Source organism: Choloepus didactylus, chromosome 11 (genome assembly GCF_015220235.1).
Source record: "Choloepus didactylus isolate mChoDid1 chromosome 11, mChoDid1.pri, whole genome shotgun sequence".
Taxonomy (NCBI): domain Eukaryota; kingdom Metazoa; phylum Chordata; class Mammalia; order Pilosa; family Megalonychidae; genus Choloepus; species Choloepus didactylus.
Window position 1 is genome coordinate 66,100,497 of NC_051317.1, and position 23,910 is coordinate 66,124,406.

A 23,910-nucleotide genomic window follows, 5' to 3' on the forward strand; every position below is an offset into this window, starting at 1 on the left:
GGAAATGTCACTTGCCCAACATCATGCTTGCCTTTAAATAGCAGAGCACGCTAATCCAATTGCGTGATGTAATCCCTTGATTGCCGGAGGCTTTGGAGAGATGAATGTGGTTGAAGGATAAAGTTAGCAGGGGAGAGGTAACTTCTCACCATCTCCATCTTCTTTCTCCCACTGGCCCAAAGGTCAGACGCCCAGCTCTTCACACCCAGGTTTCGGGCTGGCTGCCGCAGAAGCCATTTTCTTGTGGTTTTCCTGTGGTTAACCTCGCAAAGGCCTCAAGTACTTGACTGTGCCCAGAAAAGGGAACTGAAACAGAAGCTCAGCCGTGGGTGGGATGTCCCAACTTCCCCCCCACCCCAGCCCCCCTAAACAGCCAGCTAGAACCTATTCGCCATCTGCTCCAGCTGGACAGGGAAACAAGATCTGCGCAGGGCCCTCCCCACACACCCCTTCTCTGCCTCGTCTCTCACACTTGGCCCTGCAGGGAGAGCCCACCTTCTCCCACCCCTCGATGCCCCACTCCATCTGGACCTATTTCTTAGGTTACCATTTCTTCCTCGGGTTTCTGAGAATTTGCCCTGTGTTTTTCTTTAAGCCTGGAGTTCTGGTGGTGTTCCGCATAAATGATAAACTTGCTTAGCTCAGGCCAAGGAAGACATCTGCACCTCTTGGCAGCAGTCCTGCTTGGCTGTACTTTCTCCGCCTCCCTTCACCTGATGCAGAAGCGTGGACGCACTGCAGGAGGCTGGGGTGGGGAATAGAGGCCAGGGGCTGGAACATGCCAGCGGACGGCAACTCTTACTACTGTTATTATACTTACTAATAAGACACGGATCCTGCCCTCAAAGAGCTTACTTCAGTGGTGCCTACCGGGTGAAATGGTTTTTGGAATAGACAAATCATTCTGGAGGTTTTAGTGCTTGATCCAGTTCCAAAACAAACAGAACAGAAATCCTAAGATAAAATATACATATTCTCAACTTTCTTGACTTTCTTCCTTCACCTAAATGCTGGTTCTTTCGCTACTTTGTTGCTCAAAGCTCTTCTGCCAGAGATCAGGAAAGAGCAATGGAACTCTAAAAAAAGAATCATTCAGGGTTTTGGTGCAAGATTGAGTAGAAGAAAGGGAATCAAAGTGGTCAACTAAAAATGAGTTTGGTGCTTTTGTTTTTGTTTTTAGTTTCTGTTTTTGTGTTGCCTTGTTCTATGATTATATGTGGGGTATAAAACCTTGCAAGCAGGTTTATGATGATCACGTCACTGGTAGTCTTCTCCCCTAACTCCCCATGTGGCATCAATAGTGTTTTCACGTTAATGGAGGAAGTGAAGAGATTTGACATTAGTGAAGTGACTTGTGCTACAGTTTAAAGGGGACAGGACTAAATAGAAGTGTCACTGCACAAAGGCGGCCAAGTGGTTTCCAAAAGGCCTTGCCTGTGGGCATTTGCTCAGTGGCCCACCATGGTGCTCGCTGTCACATGCCAAGAACATGCCAAGTTGAGTAGCTTAGGTTAACTGATGCCTGCTCACCAGATACACAAGGCATTGCTACAGAAACAGACATGCATCCGTTTATTTATTTCTACTTTTTAAAAAATTGTGGTATAACTTACATACAGTGTACAAATGCTAAGTGTACAACTCGATAAGATGTAAACACCTGTGTAACCACCACTGAGAACAAGACGTAGAGTGGTTCCAGCTCCCAGGAAAGCCCTCTCTTGCCCTCTCCCAGTGAAGGGGACCACTATTTTTGGTCATTGATTATTATCCAAAAGAGGGAGCTATGCCAGGGTGAGACCCAGGGTGCCCAGGGAATCAGGAGGGTATTTGGAGGGCCGAAAGCCTGTTGAGTGGGGCTTTGGAGAGCCAGGCCACCGAAAAGCCTCCTGAGTTGGCCCAGCCTACAGTTTGATAACTGGATTCCTGTCTGCTCGGCTCAGTGTCGACTCCTTGAACACATGTGGTCCTCTGAATGAACAGGATTGCTATCAGGCTGGAGAACAGGCAAAAGAAAGCCTGTCATTTGTCCAGACAAGTCAACTTCTGGCACACCTGAGAAGGTTTCCATTCACAGATTGCAATCAAGTTCCAGTCCAGCTCTGGGAACTGAGTGTTCCTGACCTCTTTGGTTACATATTTACAGTCTGTTGATTAACTCTCATACATGGCTACTCTTCCAGGAGAGGCTTGATCAGTTGAACTCTTGGTGGCAAACTTTTTCCTTACTGCTAATTTCTCAGAGTGCCTTGCCGACTCTCCATACTATCTGCAGTAAGTACTGCATATGCTTGGGGTGGTACGATGTTTGTTCGGCTCCCACTATGTGCAGCATTCCTTACATAGATTATTTTACTTAACTCACTACAACTCCTTCAGGGAAGGCTTAATTACCCCTATTTTTCAGGAAAAAAAATCTTAAACTCAGAGAAATGAAGTACATTGCCCAAGGTTGCAGAGCTAGTAAAATGTCAAGACTGGGAATTGAGTCAGCTCAGTCTAATCTGAGTGTCTGGGCTCTTTCCACCACCCTGTCTTGCTTCTCATAAAAGCCATAGATTAGTAATTCAGCTGAGTTTCTGCCAACCGGCTTCACGACCATGCCGCATATTCATTCATTTCTTCACCAGGCCCTTGGCCACCAAATAATGAAATCTGAAAATTCCACCTGCGGCCGGTCGGTGGTGACACTTGATGTGGGAAAAATCACTCTAAAACAGTGGATTTTTCAGGGTCAGAGTGGCAGCTTTGTCCCATGGTTTGTCAAGTCACCCAAATTCTATTCTTGGCTTAAATGTCAAGGGGTTGTGTGACCGTCCACAGGCTGTTAAACTTCCATTATTAAATAAATGATCTCTGGTGCTTTCCCTGGGGAAAGCCAAGTGCTTTCTAGTCTTGCTCTTTTCTCAGAATGAGTGCATGCAAATACTCAGTAAGAATCCAGTTTTGTTCTTAACAATTCTATATCTTGGGCAATGGATTAAAGGAGAGACACCTCCTTTCCCAACATGAGGAGGGAGTTTTCCCAGTTGAAACACATTGTCCTTCAAAAGCATGATTACATAGGCTTGATTGTATTATCCAGGGGAGGTTCAGGCAGCTGGCTCGGTGCCCAGCACAGAGGGCTCACTCAATAAATATTTGTTGAATTGAATTAAATTAGAATAATTGAATGAACACTGGATTAAGAGGGATATTTCTCTCTGGTAACCAACCTGTTCATGTGTTCTGATTCCTTTAGGTTTTCAGGGTGTCTGGGAACTGAAATGGAAAGCTAATGGGTGGGCCTGATATCAAAGTAAAATGGGGAGCAGATCATACAGCAAGTTCAAGTTCTCATTCCACTACATGTCGGTTTGGGGATTTTCGACAAATTCCCATAAGCTCTTTGGGGCTCAATGCAATGTTATATTTTAAAAAAAACATGAAAACACATAAAAATGATAAAGCCCTGGTTGTTTCTGAGTTTATGGTACCGATGCATAGTAAACAGGGCTTTTAAAAAAATGACTTATGGGCTAGCCTGGAACTCTACCACCTTTTGTAACATTTTATCATTAGTTGGTTTTCTGTTAAGGAAACTGCGTTCTGAATTCCAAAGAACTTTGGCCATGCGAATTATTTGCAAATGGGTGTCTGCCTGTGCCTTAGTGTTTTATTCTCTTTCCATGCCTTTAGCTATAACCTGGGCAGTGGTGTGGCATCCATCACGGTGAACGGCTCCTTCCACGATGGCCGCTGGCACCGAGTCAAGGCTGTCAGGTGAGTACCTACCAGTGTGCAACGGAGCCGTATCTAAGCAGCCATGGGATGTGGTGTCCAATTCTACTCCCCAGCCTTGCCTGGCATCCTAGGACTCCTGTTTGAGGGCACTCAAGGCATTTTGCTACCGATTCCCACCTGTCCCCACCTCTGGCACTGAAAGGCTGGAGAGAATGGAGCCCCAAACCTTTGCCGAACAGTGAGTGACCTTTGGTGGCTAAACAGGAGGAGGGCCTCGCCATGTAGAGAGATGAGATTTCAGGGCATGTGGACTGGGAGGAAGGCTTCAAATCCTGTTGCATAGGCCACTGCCCACTTTTTTGTTGTTGACATTACTTTACCTGAATCTCAGAACCTGTTACGTACACTGCCCCAGTTACATATCTCTCCTCTCCCAGAGGTAACTGCTACCCTGACTTTTGTGTTAATTATTCCCTTGCTTTTCTTTATACTTTTACTACCTATGCCCATATTCCTAGACAATACATTTTGAGAAACTAAGTAGCAATCCTAAACTTAGCTGTACATCCTAAACTTAGCTGTATGCTGGTGCTGCCAGGTTAGCTGAAGGTCCCAGGAGAAGGGAAGCTGAACTGCAGCTCTAGTTCAGGTTCCCTGAGGATGTACAATAGCCCTTTCTGGGAAAATCAGTGGGTGAAGTCTTGAATGAGTCCTGGGGAGCATGGTGTTCACCATGGTCACTGCATCTGGCAATTTCCTACTCAGCTCACATGTAGGCTTTGGTGGGAATAGCCTTGCCAGATCCCACTCCCCTGGCTTCTGGGCCTGCCTCTGATACCCTAGAAGATGTGTGGGGATACGGAAGCAGATCAGTGCCTACCGGCTGCCTGGGAGGGCAAGAAAGCCCTTGAGACAGGTGGTGACTTTGACAAAGCCCCAACATGGATTTCTTGTAAAAGATGTCTTCCCATAATGAATACTTAAGGCTTGATCTCAAATATATTCTAGAATATGAATTAACATGCTCAGAGTCCAACCCAATCCAATCCAACCTAACCCCACGTTGCTCTAGAATATGTAGATCTAGGTTCCTCATTTCTCTCTTACCCATCTTTAAAAGGGCTTTAAACGGGCTTGCTCAGAAGCATGCAAAGGAATATGAAACTCTTGAGTTCTTACTTCCACACCACACTTGATGTCTACCATCCCTACCCTGAAACTTCACTGTCCTCAGTTCCCTTGGGTGGAGAAGGTTAGTAGAATACTCACACATTGTGGAAGGACTTTTAAACCTTCAAAATTGTTCTCTGGTTTGATTATATACATAAAGACACACTTTGGTGGGGACTCCAGGCACTTCCTAGACATCTAAGGAAACTGAGATGCCAAGTGACTTGCCCAAGACTAAACAACTGTTTATTGGCAGAGTCAAGGTAATAACACTACGTTAAAGCTCTTTCCTTCCCATTCCATGATGCAGCCTACCCACACCTAGGATTTTAGACGCTTTGGAGGGATAAGGCAGTGGAATGCTCCACTAGAAGACCTTCATATGTCAGAGCACCAAGCTTGGCATGGTGAAGATGATATAGCAGGCGGAGCTTTTGTTATTGGCATCATTGATATCTCTCCTAGTGGGTCTTCGGTTATAATGAAGGATGAACAGGAGGAGCTGAGTCCAGGAACTGATTGATATTGAGAGTTGTGTTCCAGAGGAGCAGACAGGCCTAGAAAGGATGATGGAAGAGACCTAAGCAGAAACTGAGTCAAGACTATGGATATCAAATTAGGCAAGAAAGATTGGGTAGATACCTTCATTCTCAGTGCAGGCTCCAGGGTTAGTGGAATCAATGAGAAGGAGATCCCCAAGGGGAGCCTTTCTTTGTACACCGTATTGCTCTGGGTAGTCCTGTTCTTGAAGGTATTAATCCCAGCTGGAAAAAGAGAAGAAATTCTCATTTGTTAAATATCTTCAGGGTGTCAGGTACTTTACATAACTTTTCTTAGTTAATATTCAGAGCAAGTTAGGTTTTATAACCTTCACCTTACAGACGAGAATGGTGATGATATTAATAACAACAAGAACCACACTCCTCTACCACTATGGCATTCCATGCTTTGCAGTCATAATCCCTGATCTGCTGCACAGCACTGGGAGATGGACAGAGTTATACCCATTTCAGATGAGGATACTGAAGCTCCCCAAAGTCACTTGCTCATTCACCTATGAGTCACATACTATTCCAGACACTTGAGAAACATCAGTGAATAAAACCAGCATCTCTGCCTTGATGGGTCTAATGGGAGGCAACAGACCATAAACAATGAACACAATGAAGAATTATTATGTGTTATGTTAGAAGGTGACACCACACTTTTCTTCAGATCTAAGATGTCATTGATTATGGGGCATCCTCATCTCAGAGATACAAAAAATGAAAAAAAAAAGTGCTCATCTTAGAATTCATGAAATAGAGTAAATGCTATGAAAAAAAAAGGCAAGGTAAGGAGGATGTTAAGAAACTTGCCCAAGGTTACACAATTTGTAAAGAGCAGAGTTAGGATTTAAACCCTGGACTTTTAAGCTCCAGTGGGTTCCTTGCTGCTGAATTTCAGAGAGCTCAAGTAACTAGTTCAACATCACACAGCTATTAAATGGAAGAACTAGGGTTTTTTTTTTTTCTTAATCCAGTCCCACACTAGAAGTCCAGGGCAAGGTGTTGGGGTCATTGCCCATCACAGAATTCAGGTAAGAGATTTTAAGAAACCATTTCCATAACAGGGAGGCAGTGAGTGATCTGAAGGGTGAGGACAGACAGGAGAAAGACCACTAGAGCTGGGTGCTAGAAGACTTGCTATCAAGAAGTGGACTGAGATCACCCTCAGGTGTCTCTTTAACATGGCACACACCCTAGCGCTACAGAAGCAGACAGTTGCTTAAAGAAAGTTTCCAGGGCTACGTATGTCTGGGAACCAGTTTGGATAACTGCAAAACTCTTGCCACAGATGAACACTTCCCCTTCTCTGTCTTCAGAGTCACTTTTGGGCTGCGTGGGTCCTTTAGAAGCTTCTAAGCCATTCTTCATTCTCCTCTAGAGCAAGCTTGTACCTGCTTTGAAATTGCTTCGCTGCCTTCCCATTGTGCCCGGAATAGCATCCAACTTCTCAGTGCACTTTCCAAGGATCAGGACCCTGCTGACCTCTCTGCCTCACCTCTTGCTCCTCCTCCAACAGATTCCATGTCCCCCTTCAGCTCCACCTGGAAATTCAAACTTCCCTGCCCCTTCCTACGTCTAGGTCAGGTTCCCTGAATTCCACGCTGCAGCCTTAGATCAATAGTCCACTTCCTGCCTGCCTGGGAGAGAGGATCAAGCAACCTCTCCTATTTTAAGACTTGGTTCCGATGTCACTTCCTTTGATCCTTGCTGTCTGAGTTCAGTGTCCTTCCTGTGTCCTCTAATTGCATCTTTCCTACTATAGTAACATTTGCTATGGTGGCTTGTTTACTTTTCTGTGTCTTCAACTAAACTGTAGGGTACTTGCAGTCAGTGACCACATTTACTTAGTACCAGCAAAGTGCCTGGAACTGAGCAGGTGCTCAGCAAATATTTGTAGATTGATGAATGTGTGAATGAATGAATAAACACTTGGCATTCATCAATCATGAGATGAACTTCTGGCTATGTCCATTTAAATGTCCCTAGTTACTTCCTACTCAACAAGTGTCAAACCCAGCTTATCATCTACACCCCACCTGTTCAAATATATTCCCCTTCCTGGAGAATGACATCTCCATCTACCAATTTTCCAGAGCTTGAAACTCCCAATACATTTCTTTACTCCCTGCACTCAATATACCACCAAGTTAAGTGGATTTGATTCCTTATTGTCTGGAGAATATTCTTCTCCCAACCCAGGCCATGCTCTGTCCTCATCTCCACTACCTCACATTCTGCCTCATCATCTTCCCAAATGATGCCCCATTTTCATGTCTCCCACTCTCTCATTGTCTTCCATAATCCACTCTCCACACTGCAACTAGACTGATTTTCTTAAAAAGTAAGTCTCACCATCCCTCCCTCCCCCCACCTTACCTTTGGCTTTGCCTTAAAATTCTTCCCTGGCTCCCTCTTGCTGTTATGATACATTCTAAACTCATTATGATACCCTTCGTCATCTATTTCTGGCTTTAGCTTCCCCCCTCCACTCCCAGCCCTGTTAGTCTCTATGTTCAGTGTTCCAGCCCAACTCAACCCCAAGACCAAAGAATAGGCCAGGCAAAAAGTTCCCCATGAATTTTAGTTAGGGACTTACTTACAGGAGGATTTTTCCCAATGGCAGCTGGTTGGGAAAGTCAAAGATCCAGGCAAACAAGAGGAAGAGGAGTGCTTTAAATAGCTCAGCAGAGCCTCATGAGATTTGGTTACAAAGAAACCTCAGCTGGGTCACATGAAAGTTGATTACCATCAGTGATTAGGCTCAATGACCTTCAGTGTCTGTGCTTTGGTCAGGCAGACTACTGCGTGCTCACGGCTCCACCCTTTTCCCTAAGGGTGCCAACCCCTGGGCTGCCACACCAGCCCTATTAGTCTCTACGCTAGTCTGTACTGACCCACCTGTCTTTTCTCTTTTTGCTCAAGCTGCTCCCTCTACTTGGATTAGCCTTCTTTTTTTCTTTCACCAGACTCACCAGCCCTCAACACTCATCTTGGACAGTACCTTCTCTGAGAGGCTTTCCTTGACCCTCTCTCCAATAACTGCCCCCATCCCAGTCTCATGATGTTGTCCCTCCAATGTAATTCTGTAGCACCCTGGACATTCCTCTATCATAGCAGTGGTGACACTGTGTTGTAATTAGCAATTTGAATTTTTTTTTTTTTTTCTTTCTCAGGGGACCCAGAAAACTCCTTTAGGGCTAGGACCATTTTATTTTTGTTTTAGTATCCCCATCCTTAAGCACAATATCTGACTCATAGTAGGTTCTTCGACACTTATTTATTGAAATGAAAGCTCCAGTAGATGGTGGTTCTCTTACAGGGATGGCCAATCAGGAAAGATAACCGTGGATGATTATGGGGCCAGAACGGGTAAATCACCTGGCATGATGAGGCAGCTCAACATCAATGGACCCCTATATGTGGGTAAGCAACCTTTGACCAAATCTCAGTGACGCCCTGTCCATTTGTCATGCTGGGGATCCCCGAAGCTGTGCATTTCACTGGAAATCAGGAAGCTCTCAAGCTATTCCATTCTTCTACTTTCTGAACTTCTGACTCATGGTTGATGGCAGGAAGAGACTCACTTAGATGATTTTGTGCTTTGGACTGATCCACCAGGAAAAATGTGCTTTCCTTTTTTTATAGAACAGGAGCCTGCTAAATATAGCCTCAAGAATTCTCCCTAACTGAGGAAGGAGGATCTGTCTTTCTAGCTCCTCTCAGACTTACAGTGAGGGATATTTCTGTAAATGGCATATAACCCACTAGGGCAGACACATAAAAATGAAAAGATATCTCTATTGAAAGGCCATGTGATATTTTCTATAAGTGAACATGATTATAAAAGCATTCAACATCATGTAAAACGTCAGTGTATTTCTGTCAGTGTAAATGGCATCACTTCTACCTACACACCACATTTTGTTGACATTATACAACACTTTCAACTTTACTAGATACTGTGTGGTTTCAAGATGGTAACTTGGGCCAGAAGTCACACCTGAGTGTGTATTTATATCCTCTGGTTGTGTATCAATTCATCCAAGGCAATCAGTTCCTGCAAGGATAATTATAAAATAGACAGGTGTGATGTACTGAGTTCAAGGTACCCACAGCCCTCACTCATCCTGTCGGCCAAGGGACACCTTGGTCAGTAGACGCTCAAGTGCCATGAAGGGAAACCCTTTCCCGCTACGCCAACACCCTCCCCTTTGGCTCACCCTGTCTCTCTTTCTTCTTGGCAGGCGGAATGAAGGAAATTGCTCTGCACACTAACAGGCAATACATGAGAGGGCTCGTGGGTTGTATCTCTCATTTCACCCTGTCCACCGATTATCACATTTCCCTTGTGGAAGATGCTGTGGATGGGAAAAACATCAACACCTGCGGAGCCAAGTAACACCAGCCGGCCTTGCCCGGAGGGGCAGAGCCTTCTATCCTGAGACTCCCTGGGGGCCCTGAGACCCTGCCTGATGCCCCACACTGAGGTCCAGGGACCTGGTGCGTTTCTTCTCATCACAGGAGAAAGCACACCCTGATGCTGGGGACTGAGACAGGCATCCCCACGTGGCCTTTCCTGCTGATACTCTGTGGACCATACCAAATGGAATACTCTGTGTAGGAAGCATTGGACTTTGTCCATTGAACGTGTAGTGGCTGCCAGAGATCATGCATCAATGCAAATTCCAGAGCCTGTCTGCTGTAGTTCTGTGACTGTGTTGTGATTCATAGTACGTTAAAAAAAGGAAGAAAAAAAAAAAGGACAAAGAAATCCAAAGGGCAGTATTAAAATACTTCTCTCCTTCCCTGACTCATGACGCGCTTACTGACAGCAGAATGACTGTGTGGCCTTCAACCTCGGATTTTCCACCTTGGTCCATGAATTGTTCTGATTAACCCCCTCAGCTCCTCACTGTCTGATTCAATGTGCTCTGACTATTCCATAAAAATAATGGCAGGGGGAGACTGAACACAGCATCGTAATGCTGTCCCCCAAAGTTGACCTTTAGTGCTAAATCCCTACGTTTTATAATGCAAATCTAAGAAAACGGGCACCATGATTTTGTAGCTGTACTTTTGTATGTGTATATTTTTATAGCTGCAGGCTGTCCACACAGTATACTTTTGGAAATTTGGGTGGACAACTCTGAATTCTTTGCACACTTTCCTAAAACTTGCTCCCGAAGGAGACTTGTTGGTTGGGCCTTTTGTGATGTCAGCGGAGTGGGATAGGTAACTTGGGGTGGGCAACTGGGGGAACTGACCATTCCCTGTTGGTAAATGTTGATGGCTCCAGGGGATGACTATGAAGCTTTCCAAAATAAGCAGATTAAAAGGAACATATATTATTGAGGTGGGTCACTGTCATTTTTGTTTTAAGAGAGAGGGGAAAATCTATAGTGAACTTGACTAAAGAGGATGAGAAAGGCTAGAACTCCCTATCAGTCATTCATTCAGTCAATCCATCCATTCATTCATGCATTCATGCATGCATTCATTCATTCATTCTTCAAGGTGCTACTGATCCTTGCAGAGACCCCCCCTTGCTAAATAGACACCAGTACAAGCAGTGTTTCTAAGGCGAAGCTGGGGGGATGCCCGCAGCCTGGTCTGGGCAAGGGGTAGCATCAGAGGCATGGTACTTCCTCCTTCTGAACCATCAGCCATGCCCTTTTCTAGTCATGCATGTGATCCTGGAGACAGCTGGTCCATCTGGAGACAGATCCCCATGGCCTGACTTGCCAAGGGAAAGGTGAGGTAAATGCTGCCCCCAAAGAGGAGGGAAATATGACCCAGTCATGCAAGAGCCTATATTTAGTCCCACTTATGACTCTACTCTTGTTTATGCAACAAAAGAACTTTTGAGCTTTGTGCAAAGCATGGTTTTAGGCACACTAAGGATTCAAAGAGATGAATAAATAAACTAGAGAGGTTCACCTGGTGCTTCAAGTTTCTGCCTTGGGAACCTTTAACAACCAGGAGCCTTCCTGCCAGAGAAATAATAGTAACAACAACAACAACAATACTTTTATCTTCTCCTACACCTCACCTTGTGAGAGCAGTTTGGAGAAAAGCCACGTGGTAGAGAGTGGATTTGACTATTTCACAACCACCCTCACTTCAACATAATTTCCTTGGAGACTACTGGGGCCAGAGCTTCCCAAGATATAATGGAGTTGCTTTTATAGCACACTTTGAATCAGTTGCCTCCAGCCAAAATAATCATTGTGATTTTAGCAAAATATCCAGCTGAGCTAATGCCAGATGAGTTGCATCGTAGATGAGCTATTGTTCCATGTAAGTGTTATCCAGAGAAAATTGCAATGACCCGAGGATGGAGGCTGGGAATGGGTGCTGAAGTGGAAGAGGATTTGGCATTGCCTCCCCACTGGGTGGGAGGCAGATGAGGCTGAAAGTGGAGCCGGGACATGACGATGCATTCGGGGGAAGAGATATCCTGCAGATCCGAGGGCGGCAGAGGTAGGGACAACCAAGAGAAGCTGACCCCATGGGAGGCTAGGGGATAATAGGGAAGAGATATTGTTTCTCAAGCTAGATGCAAAACTCTTTTATCATCTCAGTGGACAACAACAATAAAAAATAAAAAATAAAAAAACAGGAGATGTGGGGTGAGTTTATAGCATAGGTGGTTTTAGGTAAAACTTTGTCCTGAGACTGAGGACTAGACCCGGGCTCAGGCACGTGGGAGAGCTGGGAAGAGCTCAGCCTGGCTTGTGGGTGCCCCAGGTTTTTCTCGAAGTGTATCTGTTATCCACTGTCACAGTAATGCTGCACTGGAAACAACCATGGGGCCTCAGCGACATACAACCAGAAGTGTGCACTGCACATGTGTGTTGAGTGGTTGGCTAGGCAGCTCTGCTGACCCTGGCTGGGCTCCACAAGGCGCTTCTGGTCCCAGCTGGACTTGCTCACACACGCGGGGGTTGGCTAATGCAGGGTGACTTTGGCTGGGATGATGAAGTAATTTGAGTCCCCTCCATATGTCTCTCATCTTCCCCCTCCTGGGAGGAGTGGGCCCCCCTGAGCGTGCCGTTCACATGACGAGGGAAGTGGATAAGAGCACGAGGCCTTTTACGGTCTCAGTTTGGAACTGCCACATGTCACTTCTGACACATGTTATTAGGCAAAGTCTATAGACTCAAGAAATAAGGAAACAGATGTCCCCTCTGAAGTAAGAGGACTACAGTCACCTGGCATAGGGCATGGATACAGGGAGGGGAGAAAAATCAGGGTCAACAATGTCATCACCACAGCAAGTCCTATGTTGACGAAAGGAGTGGTGCGGGAGGGATGGAGGTGGTCCCCTGACAACCGCCCTGCAGGGGCCTTGGGGGTGGGCATGGAGGTCTGCAACGTGCCTGCAGCGACTGGCCAAGGCTGGCCAGGCCCTATTTTCTGGGAGCCGCCTTCGCCCCTCCTGCAGGCCCCCCCACTGTGCCCCACTTCCCCTCGTCCTTCCACCTGCTGCCTTGCATTCGGCAGCCGTGGTGGTGTTCAGAGGAGGATGAGGAACAAGTGGGCAGATGGTTCCATGCCAGGGCTTTGGCGCAGCCGCTTGCAGTGAGAGGCACGCTGGAGACGGATGGCTGGACCCTCGGCTCATGGGAGGTTTGGGGAGCAGCCAGTGGGCTCGAAGGTCAATGCCTTCCCTGTCCTGTTGAGGAAGGCTATCATGAGGCACGGGTTTCTGAAAAGCTTTTGTACCGCGATCAGGATCTGAGAAACTTCCCCAGAACTTCCCACGGTGTTCTAAGAAAGGGTGGCCGGGGGCAGGGTGAGGGGAGGCCACGGCTTTGCTCTTCCTTATTAGAACTGACTTTCACACCCTGCACATTTCCTCTAGGCCCAGCTACGGAATTTCTTTCAGGAAGATCTGTGAGGTCCCCTTAGCCCCTCACAGCTCCAGAGCCCAGGAGGCAGCAGCCTGCCCCAAAGGTCCTGCCTGATCGCCACTGCTGAACGGCAGCCCTGGGCTCCTGCCTTCTTATTTGCCTTTCATTTCCTGACCCAGCCCAGTTCTGACAAGTCTCCAGATCCGCTCCAACATCAACAGGACTGCTAGGGGCCAGACGCTCACGGCCCGATTCCAGAGCGCCCGGCGCTTTCCTTCCAACTTCCCTCCTTTGCTTTCCTCCACCACCCACCTCCTCTCCTCTCCCGTGTTGCAGGGCGCTGCCTCCTCCCTGACTGGGAGGAAAAATCTCGGAAATATGCCCGGAGCTGGCAGGCCGAGCGCTTTCCACTTGGAGGAAATGCTGCATTTTTCACCTTTAACCCAGAAAAATATGGTTCTCAGAAAGCTTGTTTTTAGCACTGCGAGTTCCCAAAGGAAGAAGAGGGAGGAGAAGAGGGCCCCCAGCTTCGCTGAGAGCTCTGACAGTCAACACGGCCCCCCACAAGGCAGTTTCTCCCTGGGATAGACGCACCAAAGGGCAGCCTGCAGAGGCCCAGCTGCCGGGGAAAATAACAGCAGAAAATTCCAGCTCCCAGTGGAGAGGGCCTGGACGAAGCATTAGCTGCTTTCCATTCCCTTCCTTGACGTTTTCAGCTCCTGCCCGGGTCAGGAATGCCCAGTGGTTGCCCCTGAAGATGGAGGTGGGGTACTGGGGCTCCCTGCTATAGGGTGTGGGATTACCTTTTTATCAAAGGTGGGAAAGAAGTTCTCCAGGATGATCATCCTAAAGGAGACCAGAGGGGAAGGAGCTGCCAGCACACAATCAGAGCCAGAATCCAAAGGGAATTTTCCCTGCTTCAGCCACTCCCACATAGTCATTTCTCAGGCTGGAAAATGTGGGTCATTTAACTGCTTCATAACCGGCTATTCATACAGCGCCCACTAAACAAAGAAGGGAAATATAAGCCGCCCGGCCTTGTCCATTGTAAGGCTGTCAAGTACCAGGTCTGAAGGCGTTTAAACTGGCGGGTCTTGGGGGAAGTGACAGGCTGCCGCTGGGAAGTTCCAGCTCACAGGTGGCAAAATGACTAATTCAATCCAACCACTTGAGCCGGCTCCTGGGGTAGGTAGGCCCCATGAGTTATCACACTTCAGCCTCACCTTCAAAGAATGTGATCTTCGTGGCAATCCTCCTTCTGTGATGGTCAAAGCAGACTGGTCATGGCCCCTTTGGGTTGGGAAGACAGAAGCTGGCCAGAAAGATGGGGTGACAAGCCCCATGGTCCTGCCATGGGGTCCCAGCCATGGAGCTTCACTGTGGAGCTTTTTGGACCCCTCGCCCTGACCCCCTTGCCCTTCAGTCAGGTGCCGCGTGCTCAAGGACACCTGGAGACCTAGGATTTATTAAACAGTATCCTGGGGCGTTCTCAGGGGAGTGACCATTTTGTTACCGTTCAAGTGGGTGAAGGGGGTTTGGGCCCAGGATGGTGTCCCAAGTGTCTGCTGGCCAGTTTCTCTTCACAGCTCCGTCTGTCCTCTTCCAACACTTCTATTGCACGGCCTCTGGGCTGAGCAAACACGAAAGCAGAATCCAGAGCTGCTCCATTGGAGTGGGATCCAGGGCCCCTGACAGGGAAAAAGGTCTGGGTTGAATTCCTTACCCATCTATCCTTTGCTTTCATCTCCATAAATAACCCCCACAACTCAGAGCTGTTCTTGCAAACTATTTCTGAGCAGTAGTATGCTCCTCTGGGAGCCCGCCTAGCCCTGGCCCAGCCAAGAATTGAAGCAGGGCAAGCAGCAGGGAAAGCACTCCCCTGCCTCCTCCTCTTCTTCCTGCCTGCCCTCGCTAAGAAGTCTGTGTCCTAGAAAGTGCAGGGCTCCTGAGGAGTGCTGGCTCTTTCCTGGAAAGACGTGTGAGGAACATTATGTCTTGACATTTGGGATGCCTCTGCTTTTACGTCTATCTTTGTCTCTGTCTTGCTGAAGAACAAAAGCACAGAAATTTCCAAGCCTGTGGTGTGGCCTCCCCCAAGGTCCTGCGCTGCCCGCTTCCAAGCAGCCTGGGCTGCAGCCTCTTTGGACAGCCTGGTACTGACTAAACTCTTGGCTATTTCTACTTCAGCCCACTCCCAAATGCTACAGCTGGGCTCTAAGAGGACGTGCATTGGAATGTCTCAAAGAAGGAAGGTCAGGGAAGCTCAAGGAATTTGCCATTTACACTCATTAAAAAAAAAAAAAAATAGGCAGCAGGCCAAGGGATTAACTGAGGAAAGCCCTGTGAGGAAGTTGGCTGAAGGAAGGAGGTGACCAGGTACTTGGGCTAACAGACTGAGAGGGCTGTGGGAGGGGAGGGCATGGGGTGAGAGGACCAAGGGCCGTTGCATGGTGACCTCAGGCCCTGGCCAACGAACGACATGCCTGTTCTCACCAAACTTGGGGTTCCAAGGGCAATTGCAAGGGGGCGGGTATGAAATGGGGGACACTGTCAAGACAGTAGGCAATGTGCCCACTCACTGTCCCTGCCCACAGTCACACAACCTCAGAAGTGAAGAAGCGGGGATGGGGGGGGGGGTGCGTCTGGCCTGGCCCTCACACAGGGGATGGGGAGGCGAAACGACAGCCCCTGGGCTGGAAGCCTGAAGGCCCTCAGAGTTTGTTCAGAGGCCTTGGGGTTGTTGGGATGGTTGAGGAGTAAAAGGATTTGCTAAGTCCTGCTATACTCACAGACATTGTGGTAGCACCTGCCTCTGGGAACACACCTATGCAAGTTTGTTTCACGAACACTGAGGCCTTCCCAACCCCGGACAAGGGCGCCAATGAGAACTCAGGATGGAGAAGGGTGGGTTTCTGATCTCAGGGAACTTGTGATTAACTGAAGGACTGAACTGTTATTCTTCAAATAAAACTACTGAGTTTGTATGGTATAAACTCATTTTTATCTAAATTTTAACAACTACAAACATGCGAAGAAAAAAAAAATATGTCTGGAAGGAAATACACCAAAATGTTAAGAGTGGTTTCTCTTTAGACAGTTGGTACAAGCTTTGTGTATTTTATCATTTTGCTTATTTGACTTTTCTCATTTTTCTACAATGAACATGCATCACTTTAATAAGAAAAAGAGAAATTAAAAATAAAACACTTTGTTTTTTGTGCCATTGAAACTGTGCTTGTTGAAGACCTTGTATTTGTTTTCTATGCTGCGTAACAAAATTACTACAAACTTAGCAGCTTGAAGCATCTCAAATTTATTATCTCACAGTTTCTGTGGATTAGGAGTCTGGCTGTGCATTACCTGTATCCTATGTTCAGGGTCTCACCACACTGAAATCAAGGTGTTGACCAAGGCCATGGTCTCATCTAAGGCACAAGGTCCTCTTTAAATCTCATGGGACATTCTCTTCTTCAAAGCTAGCAGGAGACTCTCTTTAGGAAAGGCCTCTTGTTAAAACTCACCTAATTAGGTCAGGCCCACCAAGGATCATCTCCCTTTTGATTGACTCAGAGTCAGCTAAATAGTAGCCTAATCATGGGGGTGATAGCCCAGCATATTCACAGGTCCCACCCACACTCAAGGGGATGCGATAATACAGAACATGAACACCAGGGGACAAGAATCTTGGGGGCTCTCTTAGAATTCAGCCTAACACAGCCCTCATCAACTCAGACTTTCAGTTGGTCCCACCTCTTGACAGTATCTTACCAGAAACCAGATGCATTTCCCTAAAACACATCTTATGTCACATTCTCCCCCACCCAAAGAATGTGCCCCGGTCCCCTACTTTCCTATGCAATAAGTCAAACAAAAGACTCCTATGACACGGTGAGTGTTATTCCTGGAGAGCATAAAGATGTTTCACAATCCTAGTTAAAGTTCCTATAAACGCTGTTTCTCTTGGGTCCAGGGATCCTTTACAAATGACTAAGGGCCCAGGATGGAGTTCACTTGATGGTGTGGGTGCCCCGAGGTCAGAGCAAATTGAGGCAGGCATCAGCCCCTCCTATGGGCCCCTTAGCATCAGGACAAAGTGGCCCCCACTCCCTGCTGGACATCCCACTGTCTTAGAGGAAACAGCAGATAAACAGCACAACTCTGCATTCATCTTTAGTTAGTTGGCATTACAAGATCACATTTATGGCATCTCATACTGGGTTTGAAAGTGCTAGTATAAAAATGTGCCAGTGGCGCCTAGCATGAAATTCAAGAGTTGCTCCTTAGTCCCAACCAAATCAGGACCAAACATCAAGGTCATCCACTATCCAGTGAGAAATATGAAACAATATAAATGTCCAGAACGTGGAACTGCTTAAATAATTCATCCACACATTGGAATTTTATATATTCATGAAAGACAAATACCACAGAAAAATTCTATTCATATGAAAAGATGTTCAAAATATGTTAAATAAAAGAATCAAGTTCCAAAATAGAATATATACTATATCCCTTTTAAACTATATATACATACATACATCTTCTACACATAGACACAGACATATATACCTATTATATACATTCCTATATACATATGAATATATATACACACACACATCCACATTTATACTCACTTTCACATAGGAAACATGTCTGAAGCACAAAAAGGAAAGTGTTAAAAATATTTAGTACTGCATAATAAGTTTGTGTGATTTTTTTCTTTTTCTTTTTAGTTACTTTCCTATTTTTCTTCAGTGAGCTGGTAGTGAATATGTATTATTCTGTCTACTCAGATTATAACCCCTCTTCATTTGGGGGACAGAGCCTCTTCCAATTCTAAATATGTAGTTATTGTGAAAGAGGCCATTGAATCAAACTGCTGCCCTGATCACATGATAGGGTCAGGGATGGGCATATGGCACAGGCCGGGCCAATCGGAGCCCTCACTAGGAGCTGGCAAGAAAGGGCTCCCTCTCCTCTACTTGTAAGGCTAGAAGAGGTTTGGAGGAACCTAGGACAGCGATCCAGCTACTTTGGGACATCTGGCATGAGAGAAGATATGTTTGTTTATATAGAAGAAGATGTGTGTGTTTGTGGGTGTGTGTGTGTGTGTTTCAGAGAGAGAGAGAGAAAGAGAAAGGGAAAGAAATGGGGTTTGAATCCTTGGATCCGGTTGCCCTGTGGTCAGTTCCACATGGTCTGATGACATGAGTCAATTTCCCTTTTTCACTAAAGCTAGTTGAAACTGAGTATCATTTACAACTAAAAGTGCCAGTGGTTATATTTAGTCCCACTCTGCCTGGTTCTTTAATTTCCAAACATGCTTCATTAGAGAAATATATGAAAGAGAGACAGCCTATTGGGGTGGTATAAGTCTAGGCTAGAGTCACTCACTGATGGACTGTGTGACAAGGCATTTAACCACTCCTGACTTGGTATAAAAATATGTCTTTATATACTACAGATGTGTTGGATCATGCTATGATTCTAGCAATGCATCAAGGAAAGCACTGTAAAGGGATGGGCAATGTACAGGTAAGATTCTAGCAAAGTACAGGGAAGCCAGTACCTATGCTTTTTGGGAATGGACAGTGGGGTGGGGATGGACAGGAGTAGGGATGAGTCCACCTTCATCCAGAGCATTAGAGTGGGAAGAGCTCTAAAATAGGAATCCAGAAACTTGCCTTCAAACCCCAGCTTTGCCACTTACAAACTGAATAACCTGGGTAGAGTCTCTGAGCCTCAGTCTCTCCATCTGCTCAAGGGGAATAACTTCACCTGCCTTGCCTACCTCCAATATCTGGTGTGAGTGACTTATGTTCTGCAAAGCTCTGTTCAAACAAAGCGCTCTTCCTTTTTCTTTCTGGATAAGAGGGGGCCCATGGTTGGAACACAGTGGAACAGTGTCAAGGTTGAACAGTTCACTTGGGTGTCCACCAGTCCAATTCAGTGAGCCATCTAGCACTGGGCATCACTTTTGGAATCAAGAGAGTAAGAGGAACAAGACCTGGAGGGAAGGGTAGAGTTGAACTTCAGAATTTCTTTAGGTGGGAAGAAAGTAATCATCATACTTCTTCAACCACAGTTGTACACCTATATTAAGCAAGCCAAGTATGCAGAAATAGCAATTCATAAATTATCTAAAAGATGAAGTTGTCATAGGATCCCTAAAGTATGATCAAGGGGCAATGCAGTTATTACAAAAAGCAGGTACTCTTACTCTCTACTAATGAATTGAAGCTTCCAAATAGTACCCTCAGCTCAGCTGAAAGAAGAATCAGTGTTAGAACCATCTTCCAAGTTTCTTTCAGTGTGATTAGCAAACGTTCCTATGATTCAATGACCAACAATGCTTGAGCAAGTGATTTCAAAAACTGGCCTAACCTAACAAGATGCTCTTCTGAGGAAACCCACTCAACAGATCTTGCAGGATCAGCAAAAAGAGAGTAACTCTGAGGGCCCAATCTCATGAACACCTCCTGCCTCTCTGGCCACTGCCTGGACAGTGTCCTCTTCAGGAAATCACTCTGGTCCCAGAAGCAATATTGATAAAATGCCTCTGCTCTTTTGACTTCCCTCCCACTAAATGAATCAACATCCTAGTCAGGCTCTCTGTCTTTGGCCAGTTAATAAACCACCACATTGTACTCCTGATCTACAGACAACCATGACAGTCCTGCCAAACAGGGAACCTTTTCCTTCATTGCAAAGGGCATCTACTAAAGATGAGACAACAGGCCTGCTCTTCAATGTCTTAGCAGTCTCATCTACCACTACCTGACATCAAATAGCACTCACTCTTTGCCTTATAAAAAACAACCTTAGAGATACTACGGTTGGGAAGATGCTATTCTTTCCCAACATTCACCTGGTCATTACATATTTACTGAACACCTATTGACTAAGCCCCACTAGGCGTTGGTTCTAGGGTCCAGTTGAGGAGACAGTCCAAGCAGAAGCAATTTCCCTCACAAACCTATCAGTGCTTCCAGGGTTAAGTATGGGGTGCTTTGGGTGACCAGAAGAGGGACCACATGACCTGGCTTGGTGTGAGTGGGTGGTGGGGTTCATAGGAGGTGATGGCTAGGCTGAGAGACGAGGGATAAATAGGAAATATCCATAAGTCAATGCCTGTGTGCTGGGGATGTGCAAAGCAATACATCAAGCAACATATGCAGTGGACCAGAGGTAGGAGAGAGCATAGTGCTTTCTAGGTAAGAGATGAGACCACTCAGATATGCAGGAGCCAGACGATTGCAAGGGGCAAGGCCTTGTAGCATGTTAAAAAATAAAATATTTTGAATTTTAACTTCCTAGGCTCATTTATAACTCTTTGGGAAATTATGGGGTGGGGAAATGGTTTCCACGAGAATCCATACCCAGATAAGCCATAGCTGAAATTCATGGGAGTGACATTGCTGCTGTTGGCATAATGCTCATATTTCTTCAAAGGGAGCTGCCAAGTGGGTTAACAGTGTCAAGGCTCGATGTCTGAAGGACAGTAGAATCTTGGGAGAAAGATAGGAGGGAGAGACAGGGGAGAGAGAAATAGACAGAAGAGGCCAGCAGGACTGAGAAACAGGAAGGGACACGAAGAGACGGAGAGTCTGGGAGGGGAGAGGAGAGACTTTACGAACATGATGCTTGTCTCACCAGGAAATAGTGAAGGTTAAATTTTTGTTGCCTCACATGCAAGAATGGTATTAGTGAATCTGTGACTTGTGATAAGGCAAAGTTGGTGAGAAATGTACACAGAGGTGATTTTTGCAGCAACGGATCCTGAAAGTCATCGGACAGGTTTCAGATTTCAGCTGCTCCCAAGCCTGATGCTCTGGCAGGTAGCGTAGTCCAGCCTCAGAGTTGCTATCCAAAAAACTCTGATCTTAATGACTGCAGTAAGCCCACCAAGAGTGAAAAGAGAAAAGCAGGATGAAGGACAAATGGAGGTGCCCTTAGAAGAGAAGGAACTTAAGGAAAGAATTGGACCTGGCATCCACAAACGACAAGAGAAATCTCTGGTAACTTTACGGTCATGAGACCAGTGACCCAAAGCTGATCCTTCCCGGTGGAGAAGACCACAGCCCAGCGTAGCCCAAGGAACGTGCCAGGGCTTACAGACCTATAAAGTCAATGCTTGAGAAAGTGGACAAGGCTTTGTCTCCTTGAGAAGCAGGTATGTAATTGGGGAAAGAGGGTGGGCACAGGAATGCCTCACTTGACTCTACAAGTCATCACTTGAAAGGATACCCAGAAAGTAGGAAAAATAAATTTTAAAGTGGGGAGGAGGGGGGGGTGGTGGTGGTGGACATGGGTGGAGAAGGGTTCTTACCTGTTCCCCAGCCACTTGAGATAAAGGGCATTTGTTCCCTACCTGCTGTGGTCAAAGAGATAAGAGGGTGACAACATTCAACAAATACATGAGTGTGCACTATGAATGGAGCATGGCAGCTTGGACATGGAAAGGAGCCACTCTAAGCCAGCACAGGGAGCCTCCATCCTCGTCCAAGTTTGAGGACTCCCCTGCCTTCACATAGGTGGACACTACTCTACAAGGGTAGAAAAACTAACGTATTTCTAATTTTCAGGAAAACAGATTAAACCACTTGGTTTTTAAAAGGCACAATTATTTAAAGAATATCTGTCTTGATGTAGCAGATACTGTGCTAAACCCTGGGGATGCATCAGTGATGAGACACTGTTCAATACCTGTTAGGAAACAAAGCATTCAAAGTGTGCTCAGGGCTCTGGAGAAGTATGGGGGCTGCGAAGACAAATGGTTGACACCCTGGGGACACTGGAAAAGGCTTCTCTGAGCGAGCAGTGCTTAAGCTGAGACCTGAAGGATGACAGAAGTTATCCATGACACAACCATGTGGCAACATGCCCCACGGTCCATCCAGCAGGCATTTTCCTGTTTAATTCCTCTCTATGCAACTGAGAGATGTAACCTAAAGTGCAACTAAACCAGTCTTTAAGGCATTATATGTAAGGTGCTGACAGAAAGTCTGAGATGTTCTGGAGTTTCCTCAAGAGGATGGAGGCAAGCATGACCATCAAGCATCTATTCTATCGAGAGCATTGTATACACTATCTGTAATTCTACAAGGTAGGTATTGTGTCTGACCCACATTTCAGAGAGGAAGAAATGTATGTGAGGGGTTGAGTAACTTCTCCAATGTCACCCAGGTAGTAAATGGTGAAATTGGGATTGAAACCAGGTCTCGGCAGCTCTATGCAAGGCAGCAGATGCCCTGAGCTCTCTCTGAAAAAGTGTGAAATGTGACATCAGCCAACATGGAAAGGGAAAAGAAGGGACAAATGGTAATTGAGAAAATTAGACCCTAGGTTCACTTTTGAAGGCTGTGGGTTGTCTGCACTGGTAATTGGGCAGTTTGGGATTAGGAGGGTCCATCTGTTCTCATCACTCAGGTTCTTCAGGACTTCCTGACTCTCATGTTGACTCTGAGGAAAACGTTGAGCGAGAGGTGTATGCAAGTGCCTCTACTGACACGAAGGTAAAAGGGCTTAGTGTCTGCCTTGAAGGGCTCGGTCTAGCACATAGACACGACTCTGCAGCAGCCATGAGGATGGCTTGGGGGCATGAGATTTCAATATGAGCTGAAACTTCAAATTCTCTCTCACCTAGCAAACTTGTAGATAACTACGAAAGGCTCGATGCACTGCCATTCAACTCATTTTAATATTATTTCCACTTAACAGTTTCTATCAAAATCATCCTCAAAAACATTCCGGTCTTTTTAATCCAAGACTAATCATCTTGGGATCAAATCCTATCCAAATTAATCCTGAATCAGTTCGACACATCTAGTTACTTCAACCTCCGTAATTCTCTCAGAGTAAAAAATACTTTCAATTCAACTTGTACTGCAGGGGAAGGGAAATGGACTGAAATCTATTGGCCATTCAAAACTAAGTCTTCCACAGCTCTTTTGTGACTTGAGTTTGTAAGGCAACATTTTAGTGTGATGTCAAATACTATACATCTTTAAGAAAATATTATTCATACATCTCTACTTTTCTTTCCCCTGATAATTACATTTCTTTTTGTTTGTTTGTTTTTAAACTTTTCAAAGTTCCTGGGGTTTATGGTAGTAAAGGAGATTTTGGCTCAAGAATTCACCACCTGGGAAACAATTTATGCATTGAGAACTCCCCAAAGGACAGAACATACATATGAGTTCTTCTAGCACTTAAATGCTAACATGTGTTTCACAATTAATTTAAAATGGCCCTATAGTTCCTTCACGTTAAATTCAGGCCCATTCATATTTCTGTCATCATGCTGGGTAAGCCTAGGATACATACGACTAAAGACTGATTTCATGCTTTAGGAGCTTCTATTGAAGATCATTTTGTACTTTAAAAATACTGAGGTTTTGCTGAATTAATGACCATGTTTCCAAATTCAGTACCTTGAAATATAATTTTGGTATATTTCCAGAATTTACATCAAGTTTAGGCTATCTTCAGAGGAAATAAAAACCGTATTTTAATGACCAGTATTCATTTATTTAGCATTTATATTCTAAAGCAGGACTCTATTTGATTACTTTTATACTAACTTCTGTGATAAGTATACTACAGATTTAATTCAA

General features: G+C 45.7%; 1 protein-coding gene and 1 long non-coding RNA gene across 2 annotated transcripts in view; one reads left to right on the top strand and one right to left on the bottom strand.

Annotated features, from left to right (window-relative positions):
* The window catches only part of EGFLAM (EGF like, fibronectin type III and laminin G domains), a 207,303-nt gene extending 197,047 nt beyond the window's left edge, over window positions 1-10,256 (top strand). Inside the window, exons 21-23 of the mRNA XM_037799260.1 lie at window positions 3,679-3,762; window positions 8,761-8,864; window positions 9,686-10,256. Of these exons, the coding sequence (XP_037655188.1) occupies window positions 3,679-3,762; window positions 8,761-8,864; window positions 9,686-9,840 (343 nt within the window). The 3' untranslated portion in view covers window positions 9,841-10,256. The remainder of the gene's footprint in view (window positions 1-3,678; window positions 3,763-8,760; window positions 8,865-9,685) is intronic.
* On the bottom strand, window positions 5,175-8,077 carry LOC119506281. The gene is made up of 3 exons (XR_005210961.1): window positions 8,042-8,077; window positions 5,536-5,657; window positions 5,175-5,450 (listed from the first exon to the last, which is right to left on the bottom strand). It is a non-coding gene; the product is annotated as an uncharacterized LOC119506281 (long non-coding RNA).
* Window positions 10,257-23,910: the final 13,654 nt, after the last annotated feature.